The sequence below is a fragment of the Magallana gigas genome, chromosome 9 (assembly GCF_963853765.1).
Source record: "Magallana gigas chromosome 9, xbMagGiga1.1, whole genome shotgun sequence".
In the NCBI taxonomy this organism is placed as follows: Eukaryota; Metazoa; Mollusca; class Bivalvia; order Ostreida; family Ostreidae; genus Magallana; species Magallana gigas.
This window is the reverse complement of record NC_088861.1, coordinates 19,181,214-19,191,698: the sequence shown is the minus strand read 5'-3', so window position 1 is coordinate 19,191,698 and position 10,485 is coordinate 19,181,214. Positions and strand designations below refer to the sequence as shown.

Here is a 10,485-nt window from a genome sequence, read left to right as displayed (position 1 = left end):
AGATTATATCTACGTGTTATCATTTACGATGTATAAGAATCAATCACTAAGAGGCACCAATTGAATAATTCCTATAATGTAATTGCTTTTTGGGTCGACATAGGTATGGAGTACGGTGGCCGAGTGGTTAAGGCGTTGGACTTAAGTTCCAATGGACGAATGTCCGCGTGGGTTCGAACCCCACCCGTACTAGATTTTTTGTAAATTTTCTACCTCTAACATTTTTTCTACTTTAACTGCGAATTGATGAAATAGAGAGATACTGTATATGCGAAGAAACATTTCAAGCGTAATAACAAGATTTGGCCCCTATTTTATTGCAACGTTCCTCAATCTACATCTCTTTATAATGAATAGGAACAGTTTATTTTTATACTGTCTAAGATAAGAAAACCGAATATGATTTTTTAAAAAAATAATTAGACATATACGTACAGTTATGATTTTACGTTGTTTCTTTTTTTCATTTACTTAAGAAATAAACAACGTTATTTAGTGAACATGGCGTTATGAATAGCAATTGCTCTGATGGCATATTCCATGATGCGCGCTAGCGCATCATGGAAAATATGCCAGCAGAGCAGTTGCTATTCATAACGCCATGTACACTAAATAATCGTTGTTTATTACTTATATCTGCATTTTACCACTCGCAAATACCCTGTATTAGCCTAGACCTTAACTTTTAGCTATTGCATCAAAATTAATCATTCAGACTGTAATGTATCTTTTTAATTCACATAGATTTGTTAACAGAATCAATGATATGTTATAACAGTAATTCTTTTAAAATATTATTATAAGACAGGTTTTAATATTAAAAATACATCAATTTTATGGAGTTGGAGAAAAACACATCATGTATCGTATAGTGGTTTAAATCTATAACGTCATGGAAAAGTATATATAACGTTACACCTTTATGACGTCATAGTATACTGACAGAGCAATTGCAATTATAGAGAAATAATTGCAGCTCCTCCGTATGGGCTTACAGTGGAAAAGAACAATGGAAATGCAAATATATGTTCATGTATATCAAATCAAATGACATCAATTGCTGAAATTAGCCTTATATTCATGAGCTTCGAACGCCTTATTTTTCATTTGTTTGTAAGATTTCATACACACTTATATTAATTTAAGTCAACCATAACTTAATGATTTGTTTCCGCATCTATGAAGGTGGTATAATACTCTGAATTTTATTGAAGAAGAATAGATTTAACATTATATGCATGGGAAGATCTGGAGTAGGCCTAAAGAGAAAAAAACCCATGCAAATATATTTACATCCACTATATATTTCCCTTCATTTCTTATATAAATGCATGCAGTTAAAAAATGTAATTTATACAGGATCTGGCATGACAAAAGTCTACGCGATCCAGTTAGAATATATGAGTGATGTCAACCGCATATTGAGCGACCATATTATGATAAATACGCAATCTAAACTTTATCGATCGAAACTAAAGCTACATAAACAGCAATGTTACAACGCACTTTGAGAAATTACGCACTATGAATTTTTTTCCCAAGTGCGTCGATTTGGTCCAAAAACACACTTTAAAAATCTTTCAATGTGCGTTGCCACGAACTTAATGGCCTTGTAAGGACTGACCTCCGAATCCCATGTAGCTGTATGTGTAGTTTCCATGGCAACTTTCACATATATTGGAAATTGGTTGTTCCTTCAGTGTCATACTCAGACCGACTTTTATTCACTTTTTTATGGAATTTTTTTTAAGTTTTATAGATAGATAAAGATGAATACAGTAAAATCAACTGTTAAACAATTTTCCATTGCAGATTGATTTATCAAAGTACATGTAGGCCTACATGTACCGTATATAAGGCAAATTTGCGCGATAATCTAGTTTTCGCTTTTTCGTGACAACTTAATTTACATTGCCAAATATCCAATACGCAGAAATAATATCTGGTACTGCTTGCAATAAGAAATTAAATTGCAAATAAAAAAATACTGACGCAATATTAAAGATAGTTGAACATTTTCCCCATTTTTGCATGCGAAAAAAAAATCGGTAAGATATTCATCTTTTTAATAAATTTAGAAACAAATCATGCTACCTTCCCTGTCCTGAAGTTTGGATATCTGGCTTTCTGTGTGTGAATTTGATGCATGTACATTTGTAGATAAGGGTAGAGAAAAATTATTTATGAAAAAAAAGGAAGAGAATTTTGAGCTCCCCAGCAAGCAAGAAAACAAAAGGATTTGTATTTTTAAAGATTTATTCGGAAGCACATTATTATGATATCATTATTATCATTATATACATGTTAACAATTTATGTTATCTTAAGGAATAAAAAAAAAGGTATAATACTAGTGTACTGGTAGTGTAAAAGGATCTGCTTTTAAAATCATTTCACATCCTGTCCAGGCATCCATGTCAAAAAAAAAAATTGCAATAAATGAATGCCAAATTAAAAGCGTATTGCATTCTACACATGTACACATTATAAAGCTTTTCGACAATTGTACAGTATGGTCGCGTGGAGACGATTGTATATATATCTAGACATATTACAACAAAAGCTGAATGATTACAAGTGCGTTTAATGCATGAGGTTCAAGAAATGCACCTCAATAAACAATCCAAATAATTAATTATTATAATTAATCATTCAAATTTATAACTAATTAAGATTTCACACATGGTTATATGACAAGCATTACATCGTCGGTATCACACGGTTCATTTCGCCTGGTTCCTACCCCCGAAGAGAGATTTCTGTCCTGACAATTCCAAGGTCGATATATTGTGCCCTAAACTTGAGGCTTGGTATGTCAAGTACAATTATACACTATTGTGTTTAAATACTATGTGAAATTGCCACTATGTAGATTTCCCTGTACCATATATAACAGGATTAAATTGTAATACTATTTTTGAAGATAGTTCTATAATACTGGATCCAGAAAAGTCGTCATCCTTATTACTCCCAAAATGAAATTGGCTTTCCAACTGACTTTTTGTATCTGAAATAGAAAGTGAATATATACATGTAGTTATATGAGAGAGAGAGAGAGAGAGAGAGAGAGAGAGAGAGAGAGAGAGAGAGAGAGAGAGAGAGAGAGAGAGAGAGGAGGGTGAGAGAGAGAAGGAGGAAGAGAGAAAGAAGGGGTTTATTTTCTATCCATGTGTAAACACGCCACATTATCGCACAAAAATCCATGGCCAGCACACTTTTTAAGTTTAAAGATTACGGATGGATATAAAAAATATATGTAAATGGGATACCGGTATCTATTTATAAGTAAACTTATTTTTAAAAAAAATTGTAATATGACTATTTACTTACCGGATAACACGTACACACTGAATAGTTCCATTGACAGCAACCAGAAAGTTGATGAGAGCGAGATTCAAGTTCTTAGGATGGATTAAAAAACACCACCTCGTCCAAATGTAACCTAAATAGAAAGAAGAAGCTTTAAAAATATTCTCTCTCTCTCTCTTTCTCTCTCTCTCTCTCCAGGATGATTTGGCATAACTGAAGCTCTGATAAAATATTGAAGAGGAGTGTCGCCGTCCATTCTCGACTCTTCCGGAGTCAAAGCACAAGGAGAAGCAGTATGTGTACGCTAGAAAACCAAATACATGTATGCCCCATTGTAATCCGGTGTTATATAGTGCCGTTTCCCCCTAGCCATCTTTCCCCCCGGAAATATGGCTATATAGCAGTTCTTCCCCCCGGAAAAATGGCTATATAGCAGTTTTTCCCCCACGGAAAGCTGACTATATAGTGGGCTTTCCCCCTTTTTATAGCCAGATTACCCCCACGGAAAACCTACTATATAGTGGATTTTCCCCCATTTTTACTTTCCGGCCATGTTTATTGCGGACCATTCGTGACAATAATTTGCAATAACTGATATGATATTAATTTCTCACAAAAAAGGATAATTATGGCATTTATTAATACATAGAATAAATTACATGGTTTTTCAACCCCAAATATGAACTAAGGCATGCGCCTTCATAACATGCATGCGTCATCATCGTTTATTTCACCTGTTCTCACCCCTTTTTGGAACACCTTTTCACGGATTTCGGAATACCTCGAATGTTTTTCATCTAATCGATGCTTATCTACAGTTTTGACTTCGACGTTATGAACACGTGAGAACACTTTTTAGTAAAAATACGCCGGTTTGCAATTGGAAATTTCATTTTCCAATGTATTACCATCAATGTATAAGTTTCTCCCAGGGAACTAACTGACCAATCTTGACTTAATGTTGTAGAGGAAGGGAATAAAAAGTGGAAATGGATTACTCTCTTCGTCCAAAAGGCTACCAATTTTAAATTAATACCGTTAGAATTGACGATCTTAAAAACAATTATATATTTCTTCTTCTAAATATCAAACGGGAGACAGGATGCAATGATATGATGAGAAACTGAAATGTTTTAGTTTTACTTTGATTGATGGGGTTCAAAATCATGGTTAAGGGGTATTTTAATTATGTATTAAAAGCATTTGTAAAGTCAGTGTTTACCATTTCGTTTTAAAGATACGTATATTCATATTTTTAAGCACATATCTACGAAACGCGAGATATTATGATGTAAACAATCTAAAAAACATTGAAATGTCTTCACAACCAGAACAATGTCGGTATCTTTGCTGGTTACTTTGGAAAATGTGAAATGGAGCATGAACTAACTTTATGTTTATATTGTGACTCACTATTTGCAAATTTTTCCACTTTTAAGTTTGCGGCGTGATTTATAAATATACAATTTTGAAAACGATGCTATATAAATCAAGATATATGATTCAAATACCTAAACAATGTATACTATTTGTTTCATATTTTTGCAATAAAGATTTACTTGTGTACCATATTATTTCTTTGAACAATTAAACAAGGGTAATTCAAAAAAACAAAAACAAAAACAACCAACACATATATTGTGATGAGCTGACTTTTTTTTAAATATAAGCTTTTTCTTCTAATCAACTAACAAGTAAAAAAGTCGTATATATGCGCTTAGGTTGGTTATTTATTTTTGATTTTCGGTTTCTCCTTTTATGAATAAAGGTTCATTGATTTATTTATCTAATTATTCATTATATCATTAGTCATATTATGAATTGATTAAATGATTTGAAGAATAATGAATTTTACCTGCGTACCTTTTTAAAAAAATTTGTTCGTAAATTTAAAAAAAGCAGAAGAATTAAACGTAATTTTCAATCATTTTGATAAAGAAATATATGAGTGATTGTGTATTTTTAAATGATATTTTTACTTTTAAATGACCGTAAATATATGTTCATGTGGTCATCTATAGTTTTTGAGATATGGGGCCCTAAAACATACATATTCTTTATAATTGGATTTCATACATCGGGCTCGAAACCAACAAAGGCTCCTACCCTGCATGGGGGCTTAAATTTTCGGTGTCATCTACTAGTGGTATACCACTATCACTGTGAAAATATGGTTAATTGGTCATCTCTAGAATTTGAGATTCGGGTCCACACTTATAGAACACTATTCAATCATATGGGGTTTTAAACATCGGGCCCTGAAACATCAAGGGCCCCTACCCTGAGGGCTGAAATTTTCATCTTTAAGTAGTAAACCACTGCCACTATAAAAATATGGTGATATGGTCATCTCTAGTTTATGAGACATTGGACCCTAAAGAATATGCACTATAATTATTATAATAGGATTTTAAAAATCGGGCTCTGAAACATCGGAAACAAAATTTCTCTAAAACAGAGGTTTAGCCTGGATGAAATTTTCACGAATAGACAAACAGTCTGATAAATTTATCAAGAAATTCTTAAAACATTCTCGTTTAATACAATTTCAGAACACAGAATTATGCATATGAGTGTATAACTTGTAAATCCTTTTTCGATGAATTACTAAATTAAGTTCTAGTTGTAATTCCGTTACACACATGTTCAACTTTCAGCATTGTCTATAAAAATAATAAATCGGCAAAACGAAACTTAACCTGTACAGATGAATGCCGATATCGAGTATGCAACCTGGGAGTGTAGAAACATTGATTTTAATCCTTACTGGATTTCCATAAATATTTTTTATAAAATCTGAACCAAAAACGAGAGGGAGAAACCCTACTATGGGGGAAAAGCTACTATATAGTAGCTTTTCCCCCCGGGGGAAAGGCTACTATATAGTAGGTTTTCCGGGGGAAAAAGCTACTATGGGGGAAAAACTGCTATACAACACCGGGTCTTCTGGCATGCGAAACCAACACTCTATTCATAGGACAAAGGTGCTAACTCCATAAACCGAGCTATCAGTAACGTCATACTTACTCTATTGAGTACCGAATTATATAAGAAAATATTTGAATACAGTTTGACACCCCTCAAAAACCATTGTCAGCCTCCGCTTCGCGTCGGTTGACAATGGTTTTTGTTTTGCCTCGGACTAGAATGTCGCGACGTCATTGGATGAAACGCGTCACGTGGCTGCCTTACAAATTTCTTTAAAAGGCAAGCGTCAAAATTTATAGCGCAACATGGCGGACGTAACGTTATTTGAACTGATTTTCGACACAAACGTTTGTTTACATATCAAACTTTAGGTCCTCGACAAAACAAAACACTTATTAGGTTTGTTACTGACTGTTTAAAGAAATTTGTGGGGTCGGTAAAGTCCATAGAAGGCTCGGCTCCGCCTCGCCTTCTATGGACTTTACCGACCCCACAAATTTCTTTAAACAGTCAGTAACAAACCTAATAAGTAATATTGAGGGGTGTCAAATTCAACTGTTACCCTTCCAATTTTTTCTATTAAAATGAATGTCTCAATTTGAGAGAAAAATTTATTGCTTTTACAAAAATAACAGCGAATTCTACGACGAATCGTACGCGCATAATTTTTGCGCATGTAACAATTCGTTGTGTTACCCGTTGTCAAGTGTGTTGCTAACGCTGAGGGTAATAGAACAAATTATCAACTGCGTCTAAACCAATCAGATGTCAGTTTCTAACATGAAAGTATAGTAAAGTTTATAAGAACATGTTTACGATTTTTGCAATTTTATCAATTTTGATAATGTGACTGACCACACACCTGACAACATGGATGTTGACTGGAATAGACTGACGTTTTCTGCAGGCCTGGTTAAATCTCCGATTCCAGCTCCCACTAAGACCTACAACACAAAACGATTAAATACATCTTCTTTAACCTATAATTTCTCTAGCTTTCACACCCCCAAAACAAAACAACTACAGAAAAACACGCTTAATAATAACGAAGTACCAGGGACGAGCGATTTGGCTTCGTTATAAACGTAATTCGTTTTGTCCGTGACCTTCGCAGTATGTTTAAGACCAACGGGGAATGAAAATCACTTCACTGTAAGCGTCAATATTATTCATTATAAGCGAGTTTGCTATAAGCGTATTTTACTGTATTATGTATATATTTAATATTTACAAGCGTTAAAAATATCTCTACCCATTTCTGGATTAAACATACAGGGGTACTTAATTAAAAGTATAGGGGTACGGGTTTTCAATTTTTTTTTTTTAAAATTCATTGCTACTTAATGTTATGTTGAAAAGTAATCGCCAAACGTTCATTTCATTTTGTAAACGTTGAACAATTCATACACGCTTGTTCTTATCTACATAAATTACGCAATATTACTGGTATTTATTTTTTATGCTGGAATAACAAAGACATGAATCATTTTTATTCCCGTAGAAATATTTTAAACTAGGCATACAAAGGGCAGGAATTGCATTTATTAGTTGAAAAAGCCAGTCGAATGCGTGATATTTGGATTTTTCAATGTCTTTGTCTGAGATAACACTGCGAATCGATTTTGTAATGTATAGTCCAATACATTTGATCAATTACTATCTTAATGTTTAATCCTACAATTGCCTGAAAATTATGTAAATATAAGAAGTAAGGGATGATTCTTTGAATATTATGAGGTGATCAAAAACAGTCGTGCGTGATCAAATACTGTAAACCAATTATTATTTGCGACAACTTTATTTCGCGATTTCCCTTAGATTAACTGGTTCGCAGCGACTAATTTTCGCGACCAAGCCTTTTTTTATTAGGATTATATGGTAAATACTGGTCCGCGGCGAGAAATTTTCGCAACAATGAGGCTCTCGCGAACCTCGCGAAAATTTCTCGCACGCGAATAAAAGTTGGTTTACAGTATATCATAAATCCCTACCTGCTTTATTTGATCACTCCTGACCGTATTTGATCACCTCATAATACTCACAGAATGATTCAATATTTTTTTAATATTTATGTCGCTGTTTTGTTTATGGACTGTTTGAATCGTTGCAATTGATAACAAAATCCATGGAACCAACTGAAGTAACCCAATTTGATGTATAGATACCGGTATTTAATTTTTGGCACGAAATAAAAATTTGTGATTTTTGCTGATGGCATTAATTACGTTGTCTAACTGTTAATTAATGCCTCTTCCAAATTAGTTGACTATGTGTAATATATACCAGCAATTCTAAAACTTCTAAGAGTGCATTTGTACTGAGATGAGCATTAGAGAACATATATTCTCGTGTACGGGGAATTGTGTTTACGTTTATTCAGACGGGTAGGATATTCCCTATCTCTTTATTTTTAGAACACACTGATAAAATTATTTACCCATTTCACGAGAGGGGCCCAAAAGAAGATGGTTTTGGGACCTGAAAAGAAACAAACATCTTAAAAATAAAATTCATTCACAAATAACAATGTCGTTTTGATTAAAATTGATACACATTTTAACCGATTTTTATTTTTCATTGCCTCAGTTAATCTAATTTTTCATAACCTATTTGACATGTGTTTGACAATTAATATCGTCTTAAAGATAAACAAGAATTTCAATTAGCTGGAAAATTAAATTTTAACATTGTTCTTTAACATAAGATGCATGTATCTTTTATCTCCAATCTTCAATGTGTGCAATTTACACGAATATTAAAGAAGAGTTGGTATACGTATGTACATATCAATATTTTTAATCATTCATCATCTCCCTCTTGGCGCCTCAGGAAGATCAGCTGATTTCGTAAAATTAAAATTTTGATAGCAGACATTCGTGCCGTTGCATAAGCAAACATCATGTCTTAGGTATTTTATTTACCCCAAATCCATAGAATTTGAATAAAGCTGCCCTATGAAAACAGTAAATATATTCATGCATATCTTTTAAAAAAGATATGCTGTGCACTGCATAGTTTTATTTTGTTTGTCAGAAAACAGAACAGGTAAAAAAAAAATTAATAAATAAGAAGTGGCAAAATCACATACCAGCTTCGTGGTTCCAGAAAGGTTGCATTCTGGGAGGAACATGCTTGTCCACTGTCCTTATGAGGAACTGATATAGTCGCGAGGACATCTTAATCTGGAATACGTTGAGTCGGGTCTACAGGCAAAAACAAAAAGATATCTCATATGGCCTTGACAGATGTCACAGTTTTTCACAACCCCTGTCCCCGTCCGGAATGCAATGGGTAGTTACGCGTAGGAGACATATGCAACTCATGCACACGTGCTCTGCGTGTGATCTTGGATTTTTTCTTTTTTATATGTATTTCAATATGCATTGAAAACATATTTCATGAGTAATAAAGCTTAAAACTTGCATTTGCATTACTGATATATATCATCGACATACGTGTATGTTTAACGTAAAATTCGGTTTTTAATTGATGCATAGTCCATTTAGGGCACATCTACTTTATATATAATGTCAACTAGTTGGGGGTTTCTCTATTCATTTTCATATGGAATTATTTATTACTCATTATTGTTCCTAGAAAACACCTTTAAGTTACTTCTCTTACAACTAAGATCTTACTGATACAAAAAAAAGTACTGCTGACATAATTAAATTGTTCACATTTTCCACTGATTATATTAATTAAAAGGGAGTACACATACACTGTAACGCAAAGTTTTAAAATAATTGCAAAATGCATACAAATTTAAATATAGAAATCGACTCTTTAATTTTTCTAACGATATGATGGGACAAACCTAACGCAGAAGGAACTTATCGATTAAGAATAAATACCTAGTGAAAATTCACCTAACACTAGAAGAATAAGTCAGCAAATAATGGGGGGGGGGGTGATCTCACGTTTATGTGACGCATTTAAGACTAACGAGTTCATGCCAGGTAAGCAGGAAGGCCATGCATGCAGTGACAGAACTGAAGCTCTACGAAAAAGTTCGGATTATACTTATATATACCGGGTATATGCTGTACAGTAAACGCGAATTCCCTTTTTCCCGCCCCCGCGACGGTCTACACACAACGGCTGCTGCAGTTCTTGTACAGACAAAAACTTCTATTTTAATTAACTTGTTTCATTTGTTTTTCACCTTCTCTAAAATTTCCATACACAAACCATGCAAGTGAAACCAAAAATATTCTTAAAATATAAATACCTCTGTTGTCATTTTACC

At 33.5% G+C, this 10,485-nt stretch overlaps 1 protein-coding gene and 1 non-coding gene across 2 annotated transcripts; one reads left to right on the top strand and one right to left on the bottom strand.

Annotated features, from left to right (window-relative positions):
* Window positions 1–109: 109 nt before the first annotated feature.
* Window positions 110–192, top strand: Trnal-uaa (transfer RNA leucine (anticodon UAA)). Its single transcript has one exon. It is a non-coding gene; the product is annotated as a tRNA-Leu (tRNA).
* Window positions 193–2,502: 2,310 nt separating this feature from the next.
* LOC105343184 (probable mitochondrial pyruvate carrier 2) lies at window positions 2,503–9,663 on the bottom strand. Its single transcript, XM_034476852.2, has 5 exons — window positions 9,325–9,663; window positions 8,674–8,714; window positions 7,099–7,180; window positions 3,330–3,441; window positions 2,503–3,006 (listed from the first exon to the last, which is right to left on the bottom strand). Exons 1-5 carry the CDS (start codon window positions 9,410–9,412, stop codon window positions 2,964–2,966), a joined length of 366 nt encoding a protein of 121 aa, XP_034332743.1. The 5' UTR covers window positions 9,413–9,663; the 3' UTR covers window positions 2,503–2,963.
* Between the last annotated feature and the right edge of the window lie 822 nt (window positions 9,664–10,485).

What these genes read in the sequence shown, in the direction of transcription:
- LOC105343184 (XM_034476852.2), bottom strand. Translation starts at nt 9,412, where the DNA reads ATGTCCTCGCGACTATATCAGTTCCTCATAAGGACAGTGGACAAGCAT. An exon ending in TTTCTGGAACCACGAAGCTG is followed by an intron (nt 8,715 to 9,324) that starts GTATGTGATTTT and finishes GTTTCTTTTCAG; the next exon opens with GTCCCAAAACCATCTTCTTT. An exon ending in GGGCCCCTCTCGTGAAATGG is followed by an intron (nt 7,181 to 8,673) that starts GTAAATAATTTT and finishes TTTGTGTTGTAG; the next exon opens with GTCTTAGTGGGAGCTGGAAT.